This window comes from Ochotona curzoniae, unplaced genomic scaffold, assembly GCF_017591425.1.
Source record: "Ochotona curzoniae isolate NIBS_2020 unplaced genomic scaffold, NIBS_Ocur_1.0 contig_3622, whole genome shotgun sequence".
In the NCBI taxonomy this organism is placed as follows: Eukaryota; Metazoa; Chordata; class Mammalia; order Lagomorpha; family Ochotonidae; genus Ochotona; species Ochotona curzoniae.
Window position 1 is genome coordinate 4001972 of NW_024465926.1, and position 15701 is coordinate 4017672.

Below are 15701 nucleotides of genomic sequence, written 5' to 3' on the forward strand. Positions count from 1 at the left end.
CCAAACAGGCAATCTTTTTAGTGCCGTGGAGCCACACACAGTTCTGGATACGGCTCTTGTGGGACGCCAGTCAAGCCAGCAGGACCAGACCAGCGGGGTCTGCGCCTACCTGGGGCGGCTCTTCCTCCACAGCCTGCTCAATGTCATCACTGAAGGACAGCTTGGCGTCGGCGATGGCACAGTAGTGGCGGGTCCACTTCTAGAAGGGGAGATCAGCCAGTTTTCCCCCCAACCTACCGTGTCTCAGCCCCATCGATCCGCCCTCACCCCCACAAGACTGACAGCACCTCAACTCCCACTGGAGATATCCCTCTAATTTTAGACACAACGATTTCAACTAAACTTGACCCTTTGGGAACACACCCTTTGAAAAAAAAGCATGCTTTGGCCTTCTCTTGTTCATTTTCAGAACTCTGAAAGTGTCTCCCACCCAGCTCCCTGCTTGTGGCCTGGGAAAGCAGTCGAAGACGGCCCAAAGCCTGGTGACACTGCAAGGAAGAGGATCCTGGCTCCTGACTTCGGATCAGCCAAGTTCCGGCCACTGCGGTCACTCGGGGAGTGAACCAGCAGACAGAAGATCTCTCTGTATATCTACCTTTCCAGAAAGGCAGCTGGCAGGGCTGGGGGAGCGCACCTGGTCAATGGAGTCCCACATGTACAGTTCACCCTGCTGCTTGTGCTCGTCCTTCTTGTCCTCCATGTTGACGTCCACGTCACCCCGGGGGCCCAGCTTCTTATGCTAATGAGGGGAGGGGAAAGACAGTGGCTGTCTCCCTCGAGACCCAAAGTCAGGGGTCTGCATGGCCAGCAAGGGACCATCCACACCGGCTGGCCGACAAGCAGCACCAGCATCTCCCCGACCGCAGGGCCTTTGCACTGGCCACTGGCCCTTTGAGCAGGACACCTTGGCACCTGCCCTGCTTCTCAGCTGCCGGCCTCTGGGCTCCAGCCCCGGGCAGTGGCTCACACCTTGACTTCCCCGGCTGAGACCCAGAGACTTTGCCGAAGTCACAGGACCGGCATCCCAGGGTCTCCAGGCCGCAGGCCACCTGCCACGGGACTTCTCAGTAGCCAGCAATCCCCAAGGCCAGTGCCCCGACATGCCCTCTTCGTGTGCCCGCCTGCCTCCTCATCGTAGGTTTCCTTCCCACCATGTCTAAAACAGACCCACCCTCTGCCTCAAGGTTGCGGCCCCCTCACTCCATCCCCACTTGGGTTTTCCCATCTTCACAGCCCTACGCAGGTGGATCAGTTTGTTTCCTTTGTTCCCATACAAGAGTGCAAACCCAAGGCGGGCATCTTGCTTGGCATCCTGCTGCATCTCCTGTGCTGGCACCACTTAGCTCACTCACCAGAGAAAGTGCTCCAGAAACACTCAGCAAATAAAGGGTCCCCACATGCGGCCAGCACTCACACCCCGGGGCACAGAGGCTGGGCAGGGCAGGGGAAGCCACGCTGGGCATCTGGAGCAAGAAAACCAGGGTACAAGCAGCTGTGTTGCTGTGTTATTGGCGGTGTGACTGCAGGCCGGTGGCCGCACCAAGACCGGGCCGACAACGCTCACCGAGGTGAGTCTGAGCACCACTGTGGATGATGTTTCTACACCGAGGGCTGCTGCGCCTCAGAGAAGGGGCTTGAGGCCGGCAGTCGGACCTGGAAGTCACGGCCAACTACCTCCCCGGCTGTGCGGCCTCAGCCGAGGGACAAGCTGAGCGACAGTCACATCACTGGTCAAAGAGGGATGTGGTAGCCCCTGTTGGCTCCTGCAAAGCAACAGGTCTGGGAGGTGAACAGCCCAGGATGGCTTAAGGGCCCCATCAGGAACATGGTGCAGGCCGAGGACCAGGCTCCCAAGGTCACGGACCTTGGCCTTGAATTATTTCCTTGGCAGCAAGAGACCAAGTGACAGTGTTGGAGCCATATGGCTTCCATGGCTCATTGTCCATGCCTGCAGGGTGGGTGGGGGATGGGAGATCTGCTGGCCGGCACCCACACAAAGCTGGCAGGAGAGTTCAGGCCACCCAGCCAGGGCCCGTCTCAGAGGCACGAGGCAGCAGAAGCTGTTCCCGCCTCCTTTCCCAAGGCAGGACGCAAAGACCACAGAAGCCCATGGAGACAGGAGAGAGGGGGCCGGGAAAGGGGTGCTCCCCATCTTAGGGTAAGAGCTGGGACAAGGAAGTGGGCAGAAGTACACACACAGCTGGGCCACCTGAAGCCCTACCAGCCAGAGAGAGGGTAGAGACACCACAAACACTAAGAGGCTGCACCCCTGCCCTGCCCTCTTCCTGGGAGCGCCCCGTGCTGCCCAGGGTGCTGAGGCTCTGAGCCATGGGGAGCCATGACTGTGAGAGTGGAGCCCTCAGCACAGGCCTGGCACCCCTACGGGAGGGATCCTACAGAGCCGCCCTGCCCCTTCCCGCCACGACCTGCAGTTCACCAGCTGCGCTGAGCCAGCCAGCAGTGAGACACAGAGTGAGGGGAGAGAGTGACTCCCTGGCCAGAGGCCAGACCCCAGCCTCCGCCACAGGCCTTGTGACCATTCTCAGGCCAGATCCCCAGAGGCAGGGACACGCGTGGGCACCAGCGCATACCCACTAAGCAGACGCCAGCTGCCCAGCACCCTCCAGCAGGCTGGACCCAGAGGAGCAGAAACGCCAGCACTGCCACCAGAGGGGACAACGGCCAAGTACACACTGGGAACTACGGACGATGCCTCCTGGAATGTGAATGACTAAGGAATCCCAAAGGGACTCGGTGACACTGAAACACGATTATGGGGCTATCAAATAGAAGTATCTGCAATTATTCATAGACGCACTCGCCTCCTAATGCCTTATCAGCGCCAGAGGCGTATCTAAGCTCCTGTACTCGGACGTGATGACAAGGACAGGCCAGGAAAGACGGTCGTGACAACCACAAACATGTTCTGGAAACACCCACAGCTTCTGCCGGTGACAAAGCCCTCAGCGGCGTTGCCAACATCCACAGCAGCAGGAGATGCCAAGGTCTACACACAGGCTGATTTTAAAAGATGCAGGTTTTTCCCATGCAAGTTCACACCCACCCCTGCATTCTAACCATGGTTCTCAGTGGGGGGTGGAATGGGGGTGGCTGTGACACCCCAGTTGACAGCTCATGCCCGAGGAGCTGGCAGAGCAGGGCCTGAAGACCCTGGGTCTGCCCATGGCACACCCTGCAAGCTTGGGAGAAGGGTTTTGCTGTCATCCTGAGCTGCAAGGACACAGAGTCATCGGGCAGTCTTGTGGTGCTCGGGAGAGTGGATCTGGGATCCAGGGCCGGGTTAGCCGGTGCCCTGAGCACAGAGGCACAGCGCCCCAGGCACCTACCTTGATGATGATCTTGTCCCGCAGCTGGTTGGGCGAGGGCAGCTGGTCAGCGCTGGCCTCCGTAGGCTTGGTGAGCAGCAGGTTGCCCAGCACCTCCTTGAACACCTTGGCCATGTGGCGCTGCTGCTCCACACTGCAGTGCTCCTCGATGGACAGGATCACCGGGAAGCTGCAGGGAGAGCGGCGGCTCAGGCACGGGCAGCAGGCACCCACCTAGGCACCCCATCTGTCCCCTACCAAGGCCTGCAGGCCCCAGGATTCCACAAGGCTGGAACTTGGCTGGGTCCGCCCAAGCCCTGTTCTCCAGTCACCCTCCTAACACCCACCCCAGCTCCAAGCCCTGCGGTGCCTGTGTGTGTGTGTGTGACCCTTGGTGTCACCGACACCACTCTCCCTCTGGCACCTCCACCATGGCAGTGCCTTTGTTACTTTGTACAGATGCTAAATGCACTTTGTGCATGTGCAGGTTGAGCATATACACTGATACGTAAGCACTGATTGCATATCCGTATGTTACTCATATACAAGCATATAAATATATATTTTCAGACAAGTAACCCTGTGGGTATTCCTACAGCACTTACAGCTGGGCATATACAGGCAGTTCTCATTATCCTGCAGTATTAAGCCCTCAAGGTTGCGACCAACAATGATTAGCAAATTCCTATGAGCAAACGACTCCTCTAGTCACAAGATTTTCAGCAACTCATCAATATATTACTCATCTACTTGAAGGGCAGAGTCCCCCACTGGCTCACTCCCCCAAATGTCTGCAACAGCTAGGGCTGGGCCAGGTCCAAGCCAGGAGTGCAGAACTGCATCCAACTCCCCTGCATGGGTGGGGGACGCATGCCCTTGAGCCACCACCTGCTGTGCCTCAGCAGGAACCTGGAAGTGGGAGGGGAGCTGGGACTCCAATCCCGGCCCTCCAAGGCGGGATGCAGGCATCACAGCCATCACCTCCACCACTCCCAACCCTGCTTCACGTCCGTTTCTGCTTAAAGGTAACATCAGTGTTCACTGATGACACATGCACAGCCACCACGTACACTGGGACGAGGGCCACCTCAACATGTGCGTTTTCTCCCACTGTGCTGCCCCTCAGGCCCGTGCCTGGGGCCATCATGAACAGCAGTCACCAAGGAAAAGTGCAGAAAGGAAACATCTGGCCCTCAGATGGCCAAGGGGCCTCTCATCCACGTAACAGGAACTACAACGGGACGACACGGTGTTACTGGGCCCGACCCCGGTGGGCACCTGCAAGCCACATAACACACTTCCCAGCACCCTGTGCACCTGCCAACAGCCTCAGACACACTCAAGTCCTGGAGAGCAGGCGACTCCACAAACACAAGCCCACCAATATTGACACGTCATTTGAGCATGCGTGTGTATTTCTAGGGATATTTGTCATTTGAGTTCATGTGCATATATTGTTGGCATGTCATTTGAAGATGGGTATATATGTTTGCACGTATAAACTGAACATAGATATGTTTGTACATTTTTGTATTTGCACATATGTGTATATATTTATCATTTACATATGTGTATAATGGGACTTCAAAACATTAATAGAAATTTATCTCGGTGTAAAACAACGTTCAAATTCCTGCATACAAGGGATCTTTCAATACACATGAAAAATGCACATGAGAACACCAGGCACAGGTTCAAGGACATGTTCCGTGCACTAAGACCAACTCTCGGCCACAAACACCTGTGCTCCCAGAAAGCCGACTCAAGGGAGTGGCGACCCCCAGCAGGCGTCCTTCGGTGCCTCCTGGGCACTAACAGGGGCTGGGACGCTGCCAAGCAGAGAAACAGCAGGCACCGATGGAGAGTTTTCCCACCAGGGGAAGAGACAGCCTGGCATAGACGTGCAATGCAAATGACACATCGAGTTCCCACACACCCACAGCACCCCAGACACAGCACAAAACACTCATCCCACAGCACAACCCTGGCAGGTCCCTGCAATCCCCACTGCCACATCTTAAGACATGCTTTGGATCCCACAGGCCTCCAGAAGACTGGGCAGCAAAGAGGAATTCCAGAAAAAAGGGACTTTTGACAGCCCTTCTCCCTGGGTAGGCTCTAGAACGGGGGTTCAGGTAGAGAATGCAGGGGTGCACAGGAGAGGCAGTGAGGAGCCCCAGGCAGCCTCCTTCACTCTCGACCTGGGTGGGGCACCAACGCTCAGCCGAGGCTTAGGATGCAGCTCACACCTCTTGGCTGCTGGGCAGCATCTGTCTGTCCATCTGCCTGCCCGCCCCATCCCAGCTGCCCTTCTTTAAAGGCCAGCAGGAAACCTGTCAACTGACCTGGACGTGACAAACGCGTGGTCTTTGATGGCCTGCACGACGTCGTCGAACTTGATCTTGGTGGTCCGCGTCCAGCCATGGTAGATGATGGGTTTTCCGTCGGGTCCGTCCCAACAGTCCACTAGGGCAGAAAAGCAGCAGTCTCAACTCCACCGCTCACGTTCACTAATAGCAGGCCAAACTGCAGCCAGCCCCACCCCACACCAGCTCAGCTAGCAGGACCCAGAGGGCCACCAACATGGGGGCTCACCTGCACCCGTGTGGCTATCTGTGGGCTTACGTCATGTGACACCTAGCATCCCCACAAGTGACTACAGTGTGTTTTATTGTCTGATGTCACCTGTTCATTTCGGCTTGCATCTCTGCAGGTGCACACAGTAAAGAGTGAATGAGACGCTTTTGCAACATGTCACTTAAACATTCCCACGGGACAAGAGCTTCAGCCCCCAGCAGAGGCATTGCAGCAAATCAAAGCATGAACCCAGACATCTGTGGGGTAACTATGAACTATAGATCGAGGAACTAGATGTTGGACCATAGGAGAAAAAGGATGTGAGACTGGGGTCACCCCAGCCGTGCAGGTGACATGGGATATATGGTTACTAGTCCTCAGGGACACGGATGCATTCTCCTCTAGAACCAGCTCCAGAGGAAGTGCGGAACTCTCAAGACAAGTAGACTATCTTTGGCACTGATGCCCCAGTCAGATGGGGACAGGCCCCGAACCAAAGCACCCCTGGGCTCTGTCGTGAGGACCACGCGGCAGGTCCTGGGCTCCATGCTGTCTGCAGAAGCGACAGGCTCTTCTGTCTGTCCTGGCCTGCCCTGCCTGCCCACCACCAGGTTTCACGCATGGCATTGCCTCGGCCAGGATGTGGCCACTCACATTCGATGCAACGGCAGCCCATGCGCAGGCAGCGGATGTAGGCTTCTGTGGATGACTCGCTTCGCAGCTGGTCCCCAGTGAGGTACCTGAGTCGGGAGAGAAGCAGGTGGGGTCCAGAGATCTTCCCATCTAGGACAACTCAAGGAAGGCTGTTGCCAAGTCAAACGCCTGAGATTTAGGGTGACCACTGAGACAGCACATGTCCAGGCCATGAGCAGGAAGGTAAGGTTGTTCCCATCTCGCTGCCTGTCCCCCCAGTAGGTGGCAAGCACACACTACATGATCTGCAAACAGCAGTCTGATGACCAGCAGAACTGCTTCTCTTCAGGACGCCCAAATTGTGCAAAGCAACTTTGCCAACTTGCTTTGCAGGGCTACAGAGAGGGGCTTCTCATTGCCATGTCAACTGGGAGGGGAAAGTGTACCCCAAGCCCCCTCCAGAAGGTTCCACAGATTCCAGTCAGAGAAGTGTGGTGCCCGCTGTCTAGCACAGTCCTCCAGACGAGCACACGGGAGCGTCCGTCATGGAACTCACGTGTTGTGGGACGAGGAGATCCAGTAGTGAGACAAGGGGTTGTTCATATCCTGCATGTCCACCACGTCGTACTTCTCATCCCAGATGCTGTTTTCTCGCGAGAACAGGTACGTGAGGAACTGAAAGTCACACACAGGAGAGGTGGGGTCCGATGGCTGCTGACCTGCGGCCAGGGAAGGGACTGGGCAGGGGAGGAGCTTCCAGTCCCATGACCCACATCGCTGCCATGGCGGTTCAGACTGCCACGGGCCCTATCAGCACATGAGTATGCATCCCAACAGCATAACCAGATTCAACTCCAAAAAGGTGGGAAATTTCACATCCCAATTCCCAGGGGGGAAAATCATTATTTTTTTAAATAGGAGCATACTAGAGAGAAAGAGAAAGAATCTTCCATCCCCTGGATCACTCTCCATTGCTACAACAGCCAGGGCTGGGCCAGCCAAGGCCACAAGCTCCGTCTGGGGCCCCCATGTGGGTGGTAACAGTCCAAGCACTTACACCCCTTAGAAAAAAAGAGGGTGGGGGCAGTTTCTGGTCTAACGGCTAAGACACCTGCAGTCTGTCAGAAACCCAGTTCCGGTTCCCTGTCAAATGCCAATCCTGGAAGACAGTGGCACTGGCTCAAGAACTCGAGTTCCTGCAACACCTCCCCCCACAAGAGACCAGGACTGCAAACCCCTCTACCTCCCAGGAGACCTCCAGCCATCGTGGGCATCTGGGGGCAGTGAACCAAGGGCTGGCAGTGCCGTCTTTGTAACTCTCACTCTTGCAAATAACTAAATATTTAAGTCAATCAACAAGAAGCTACAGTGCCCTGGGGGCTACGCTATTCTGCCTGGAGGCAAGCACCACGGGGTCAACTACAAGGGGTCCACCCTATATTTGATGGGCAGGCGCCCATCAATCCTTCAATCTTTCACCTGTATGGCTCTCAACCTGCTGGCTGTTGCCCTCTAGTGGCAAAGGTCAGAAACGCACCCAGGCCATTGGCTGCTGGAGGACTGACCTCCCCGGCCAAGCACGGAACAGCCACATCCTCCCACGGAAGAGAACTGCAAAGGTGACCTGGGCTGGGGTGGAGTGGAGACAGACAGGAATCCCAGGTCGGGCGGGGCCCCCAAGCAGCTCAGCCCACTCACCTCATCCACAAACAAGAAGGGCTCGGCCGTCTCCCTCATCGTATCGTCAATGAACTTGGTCATCCGCTCGCGCACCTTGTTTAGGTCTTGGGCCCAGAGCTCCTTCACAGGACAGAGAAGCCCAAAAGTCACCAAAAGGGAAGGACCCTCACCCCTCGGGCCCACCCAGTCACAGCCAGGTTGTCCAGACTGAGGCCTCTTGGCGCACACAGCCCTCCCCCTGGGGTGGCCAGCGTGTTCTGTGTCCAGCCAGAAAATCCACACTTCAGGATCTGAGGGCCACCCGGGGTCAGCAGGCAAACTAGACAGCTGAGAACAAGTTACCTGCAAAATAAGCATTTGGCCTGTGGGCTGTGGGTGGCCAGCTGCTGCCCCTGCTGGCTTTTCACATGAATCTAGCATGAAGCAGCAGGGGTCACGCCACCTGCTGGGGTGGACTCACCCAACTTCCCCAGTCTACCTGGATGACCATAGTAGCTCTGTGGGTCACTCGTTGCCACTGATAGCTTAGTGACAATGACACAGAGGGTCAGGGACATCACAGAGATCACGCAGGATCACGTAGGAATGGGCGAGAGTTCCAAATACATCAAAAGTCACATCTCACGGCCTCTTTAAGGGGCCAGCCAAGCCACGCCCTCAGGTACCAAACAGCAATTAACATGACCATAAAACCCCTGGGGTTTCCCTGCCCTGAAACTCCAAGGAATACCACAGCAGCACCTGGAGCTGCACCAGCTCGGTAGAAACTTTCTCCCCAAATGAGGTGAAAACCTTGCCATGCTAGCAGGTAAGGGGTGCAGCTGCTTGGCGTGGGGTCTTGCAGGGAGGCACCCACAGTCTCGCTCAACAATGACTCAGGGCCACAGGCTACACCGCCTCCCAGCAGCCCCACGGTGTGCTCAGCTCTGCTCACGCAGTGGCTCCACCTGAATGCGCCCTGCACAACCCGGGGGCTTGGTGTCATTTTCTGGGTCACACCAATGGGAAAACCAGAGCTCCCAGCCATTAGGTAATCCAATAGACTGGTCCTCAGACTGACCTTTCACCCCCTGTCTACCATGACACCCCTCATCCATGGCTTTAGAGTGTTTTTTTTTTGTTTGTTTGTTTAGTTTTAACTCATGCCCTAAGGGAAAATTAAATGAGCTGTAAGCCTTCATTTCCATTAAAAATGGGCAGGCAGGAAATAATGTAACCCTCCAGGAAAGCTCCCGCACCCTGGCGCACAGCAGTCATAAGGTAAATATTCATCACCCCAAACACACCCCACACAGGAGCCCCAGGCTGCCCACTGCTAGGTGGCCCCACAAGCCGGCTCTCCAAGGGTGGCCCAGCAAAGGCGCCGGATCGCGGACACTTGCCAATCTCCTTGCAATAAAACTGATCACCACTAGGTGGGGCTACAGCTACATCGACAGGCAAGCCTACCAGGTGGCTATTCCAGGCTTGGTCTCTCCCTGCTGCCCGTGACTCCTGCATGTCATTGTGCCCAAGAACATTAACTTATACCCTTTAGTCCTCTCCTTCAGCTTCTGGCTGGCCAAGCGACTCGCCTGACCCCATTCACTCACCTCCCCCAGCCTCCACGGATGCCCTGCCTTGTGACCTGACAGTACACGCTATGCTGGCGACATGAACCGTGCAAGTATGGCTTCCGCTTCTACGTCAGTGCTTGCCTGCGACCGAACGTCCCGCAAATGAGCGGGGACAAGGTTGGGACTGTCTCTAGAAACTGCATTCATTTCCAGAGTGCCTGGGCCCAGAAAACCCACGTTTCTGCTTCACTTTGAGCTGAAGTGCTCTGTGTGAGAGATGTTCTACAGTAAAACCGTGGAAAAAGAAGCTGAAGTGAGTTTTGCTGTGAATCTAAAACCACTCTTTGAGTTATTTTTTTAAAACTCCAAGAAACTAAGGGGGGAAAAAACATGACTGTATGGACACAAAAATTGTGTGTGTGAGCCTGAGTGAACACGCGTGTGCTCATGTGTACACATGCATGCACACACATAAGGGACTACCCAGACACATGTGCTCATGTGCACACATGCATGCACACACATAAGGGACTACCCAGACACGTGTGCTCGTGTGCACACATGCGTGCATCATGTTGCTCGTGAATGAACATGTGCTTGGCGTGCACACATGCGTGTGACTATCCGTGTGACCGTGGCTGTGTACATGTATGTGTGTGTCCATGCATGACTATCCACACGAGCATGAGCGTGCGCACACACAACCCAAGCAGCACCATCCTCTCTGCTCCCTGGGCTCTGACCGTGGAGAGCTCCAACCCTGTTGAAAGAGGACGGAGCTGGGTGCACATGGCTGCCAGTCCAGGAGGAAACGCTTCCGGTGGCCTCCGTGGCCTCGGCCCTGGTGGCCGGACACTGATGCGGAGCCAGGAGCGTCCCTACATGGTCACAACCGGAGCATCCCTAGATGTCTGAGCGGTGCCAGTTCACCTCCAAGGAGCTGGCAGGCTGGGTCAACACCCTGGGAAGGGACCCCCGAGAACCTGCTGGGGAAGCTGGGGTCAGCCCTCAGCCTCCACCCAGCCTGGAATGTTCTACACTGTTCTGAGGCCACAGCTGAAGACAGCAAAATGAACCGTCCCATGATGCAGATGGCCGGGCGAGCACGGGTCCCAGAAACTCCTCTGCATCCTCCATCCCCGCAGCCCCCACTCCCTTCTTACCTGCTGCTCATGCAAGAGAAAGCGCTGGAAGTCGTGCAGGTGGACCGCAGAGGCATCAGGCCGGTCTGTGTTCCTGCCTCGGGGGAAGGGAGGGCATTCAGAGGGGTACCATCACCCACAGCTCCCCACACTGGCACCGGGCAGGGACGGGCCCGGGAATCTGCCCAGAGCTACTCCCGGGGCGTCCCATGCTGTGAGTTCTGAGAGGGTCAGGGCAGTGGAGATGCAGTGCAGAGAGACAAGGAGTAGGGGGCCATGAGGGAGCGGCAGAAAGGGTCCCAGAGTCCCAGCTGGAGGTCCAGGGCAGCTTATGGGACAAACAGCAGAGAAACATCAGGGAAGGAAGTTGTGAACCAGGAGGGGTTTAGGGCATTCCCACCTGCAAAGGAACGGGGGGGACAGGACTGCAGGGGAGCCCCCAGAGCAGGAGCTACGGCTACCTCCCAGGTTTGACAGGGCCCCATGACGGCTGGGCACCATATGAGGCCCCTGAACACACTGAGGTGTGGGCGGTACCAGTAAGGGGTGAGCTCTCCCTGGCTGGGTGGGAAACCTCTGCCCCACCCCAAGCAAGGGCAGGACCCCAGCCCGGGGAAGCAGAGGCCAGCCAGACCTCACACTGGCAGCTCCTTAGGTGGTCCTGGGGAGTGCAGAGGCTGGGGGACAGGTCTCTTTGCACCTGAATCCCCTCCAAGCCTTACCAGATCTTGTCAGCCTTTTGCAAAAACACAAGGCCAAACCGGGGCCACCGCAGTGTCCTTGGGTCCCTGGGTCCGCCTGGGCCCGGGCTCAGAGAGGGACACAGGGAACAGGCCACAGACCACTCTCAATGTCATTAACTCCGTAGAAAGTGTTTCCCCCATCAGACAGTCTTGGCTGGCAGGAAACACCCTACGAACTTGGATCAGGGGATTCTGACGCACGGCTAAGGTTCTGACAAAGCCCGCAGCACCTACTGTAACTGAATCACTATTTACGATGTGTGTTGTGCATGTTACAGGCTCCAACTCACGTCAACTCAGCAGTATCTGCTTTACCAGGAACGACACGGCCATGAACACTGCCCACCATAGCCTGTCTTTGGCTCCAAGTCCATCTCTGAGGCACCAGGCTTCCATACTCCCCACACCGCTCCCCCTACTGTCCACTGTGATCACTATGGCAGATGTGGGAGTCCCCGGGAGGGCACCCCAGCCCCAACATCACCAACAACCACTCGCAGGCGGCCCCACCCCGAGACCCACACACAGGACAGCAGTGCCCGGCACAGCACCAGGCACAACCACCCCACAAGACGTCCCTCACCCCAGGATGAACACGGAGGAATCCTTCTTGAACTCATCAAGGATCTGAAACAGAAGAGAGATGAGATGCATCAAAGTAAGACCATGATACAAGCCAACCCACCACGCAACGGGACAACCTCGGCAGCCGGGTCATCGCGGCCGCCATCTGTGTCCACTAGAGACAGGCTAACGTGAGTGACGGAAACCCAGGAAGCCAAAGGCAGGGACACCCCTGCCTGGGACCCTGCTGCTGATGTGAGGTCACTCCAGGACACTGGTCGGCTCCCCCCACGATATGCCCGTGCCTTCAATGACTTTGCAGTACACCTAAGCCTCACACTCGTGCTTCTGTTGCAGGCTTTCCACTTCCCGCCCTTGGCATCCCCCCACACACGGCATCTCCATAAGGACTGTTCCCAGGAGGGAAAGGGCCTGGCAAAGCATGTACCCATATGCCATCCGACTCTGCCCAGTCGCACTCAAACCACCGCCCGATGGACACGGCCACTGAGAACGCCCGGTCCAGCATCTGCAGTCCCCACACTCGGATCCTCACTGCAGCAGCAGAGGTCTTTCTAAGCTCCGAATTCAAGAACTAAACACTGGACTATGTCAACCAGTGATTTCGCCATGCTTGGAGTGGTGAGGTGGGCAGTAACTGCCAACTGTTGAACTACCGAGGCCTCTTGAGCAGGATCCTTGAGCATGCTCCACATCGGGGACCCTGGGGTGGTGTGGGGTGGCTGTCCTCCATCCCAGGGTGCAGGGCATTTGGGAGGCTGGGTGTGGCCTCTCTGCTTGTCCTCTGCCCCTTCTCCCAGATACAGGAAAGAAAAAAAGAAAGTGGAAATGGTGACCTCACCCACCTTCCTATAGCCCTTGACCCATATCACCCTAATAACTATCATGAAAAATAAATTTTAAAAACAAAACAAAACAAAAACCGCTGGACATCGCCACCCTACTCTTGGTGGACCGTTGATGTAATGAAGACGCTTCTCCACAAGGGGGCGCCAGGAAGCACTCCTCCCAGTTTCCCCTCTGACCACCTCTTGCTCATCGGCACAAAGACACACACAGATGTACCATACATGTATGCACTCTGCACGTGAAACCACACATACCTCATCTATTTCTGGTAAAACAGCATACCTTTTTAAAGATTTATTTTTACTTATTTGAAAGTCAGAGGAGAGAGAGATCTTCCACCCAACTGGTTCACTCCTCAGATGGCTGTAATCGGGGAGCTGAGCCAAGCTGAAAACAGGAGCCCAGAGTTTCTTATGGGTCCCCTTTAAGGCACAGGGGGCCTGGGCACTTGGACCATCTTCTACCACCTTCCCAGACCCTTAGCAGGCAGCTGGATAAGAAACAAGGCAGGCAGGTGGCTGGACACCAGGGGGAACCGGCAACCTCAAGCTGGAAACCATGCAGCATCTCAGCAGCCTGAAGGGTCTCTCCCTGGACAGGCAGATCCGGCATGAGTCACCTCGTGGCCCTGGCATCCTGACGCAGTGTCACCCCTGCCACCAGGCTCCCCCTGCGCTGGCAGCCCGGGTCAGGGCAGGTGCTAGTTAAGGAGCACAGTCAGTGACATGATGGCCAGGACGACGGACACTGTCCAGGTGACCGGCAGCTATTCTGTCACTCACATGCAAGCCACAGAACTCCACTCCGCCATGGGCGGGCCGGGGAGCTGGGCCTTCGCGTGCTGGGGGTTAGTCAGCAGCCTGTGGCCCCGGGACAGGCGATATCAACAGTGTGGTGGGGGAGGAGGCTAAGGGAGAGGCTCCCTCTCACAGCTGCAGGTCAACGTTTTCATGAGCACCCAAATATCCGAATTTGAATATACATCTGGCCAAGTTTTACCTGCCGGCAGCTGATTTTAAATCCACACACTTACTACAACCAGCATCAAGTGCAATGTCATATTCCAGCCACCAGGGGGTGGCAGTTGAGGGTGCCCAGGGTTCAGGAATCCTGAAAAACTCTGCCTCAGATTTACCTAAACACACACACACACACACACACACACACACACCACCCCTCGTCCACCATCACCACCAACATAAAAAGTACAGGTTGAAACACTTCTTGTGCGCAAAGGAGCCCTGGGCTGCAGAGACTATCCACAAGCTCCAGCTGCCATCTGACGGGAATGCGTATTGAAATTCAAAGCAAACTATTAATGCAATTAAGACCCAGCCGCTCCAGCGTGCCCCACTCCCAACTCCAGCCATCGCACACCCTGGAGGCAGCGGGTGATGGCTCAAGGGGCTGCTGCGCTGCCTTCCGTGTGAGAGACCCGGATGGAGGTCCCAGGCTCCAGGCTGCAGCCGGTCCAGCCTCCACTGTGACCAGCCTTAGGGGAGCCAGCAGGTGGGAGGTGCTCCCACTCTCGCATGCTTGCTCTCTCTGACAAAGGTAACAACAACAAAACTGCTTTAACTATCACTTGCAATTACTCGGGAGACAGGAGCTGCCACTACCCTGGATTTCATAAGCACGCCGTCACCAAATCATCTTTACGGTCCTCCAGTATGAACCGACCACCAACAAAGATCAGATTTTGAACCATCAAAGTGCTGTGACTGGCTCTCAAGAAGTTGGCTTTGCTGTTGTTGTTGGGGTCTTACCAGGAGGAGTAGGGACATGCAGTTTTACAAGTTTTGTAACCCCTGACCTGACACAATGCTTTCAACTTTACAGAGAAGGCAGAGAAGGGAGAGGCCGACTTTCCCAACATTGCTTGGTCAGTTGGAGGTCAAGCCGAGGCTGGAGCGCAGTTCTCCCGATCCCTATGTGTGACCCGCCTCCATCTGGAGACCCGCGAGTAAGCATTATATGGGCAAGGGAACACTGCAGCACAAGTGTGCACCTTCCTCAGGGCGGCCTTCCCAACCCACTCCTCCCATTCCTCTGCTTCAGATCCATCTCAAGCTCCACGGCCAACAGCGACCCATCAAGTGCTCTCTGCCAGTGGTCCTGGCCAGCAAAGGCAGTTCACCAGCGACTCCTGGCCATTGCCACGCATCACCTACAAGCTCCTGTAAGCTCTCTCCAGGGTTTCCCAGTGCCAGGCAGGCCAGTATCACCACCTCCATCACACAGAGGGGCAGCCTGAGGCAAGAAGTAAGCATTGGCCAAACTCAATCCATTTTGCTCCAAGCCCCCATACGCCCTTCTCCCGCCCAGCTGTCCCTGGGATGCCCCCTGCAGCCCACCCGTGTTCTTGGTACATGGTACAGAAAATCTCTTCTGTATGCCTGCTACTTAGAACACATCAAGAGCACACGCATTCATCAGTGCTGAGAGTAAGCTGGGGCTCCTCCCAGTCTTTCTCCCTGTGCTTAAACACACAAAGGAAGAATGTGTATTCTCTAACAAATTCAACCCTGATCCTTGCATGATCCTACCAGATCAACAGAACCAACTCAAGCACTTGACCTGGCTGTGGCATGTGGCATGGGACATGCTGCA

At 56.0% G+C, this 15701-nt stretch overlaps 1 protein-coding gene across 3 annotated transcripts in view; it reads right to left on the minus strand.

The window, feature by feature from the left end:
• The window catches only part of PLCG2 (phospholipase C gamma 2), a 114322-nt gene that overhangs the window by 35013 nt on the left and 63608 nt on the right, over positions 1 to 15701 (minus strand). For all 3 annotated transcript variants that reach the window (XM_040982311.1, XM_040982313.1, XM_040982312.1), the window contains 9 exons: positions 12241 to 12284; positions 10936 to 11008; positions 8235 to 8336; positions 7093 to 7211; positions 6558 to 6643; positions 5672 to 5792; positions 3348 to 3516; positions 635 to 739; positions 110 to 199 (listed from right to left, as the gene is read on the minus strand). In XM_040982311.1, coding sequence (XP_040838245.1) covers positions 110 to 199; positions 635 to 739; positions 3348 to 3516; positions 5672 to 5792; positions 6558 to 6643; positions 7093 to 7211; positions 8235 to 8336; positions 10936 to 11008; positions 12241 to 12284 — 909 coding nt within the window. The remainder of the gene's footprint in view (positions 1 to 109; positions 200 to 634; positions 740 to 3347; positions 3517 to 5671; positions 5793 to 6557; positions 6644 to 7092; positions 7212 to 8234; positions 8337 to 10935; positions 11009 to 12240; positions 12285 to 15701) is intronic.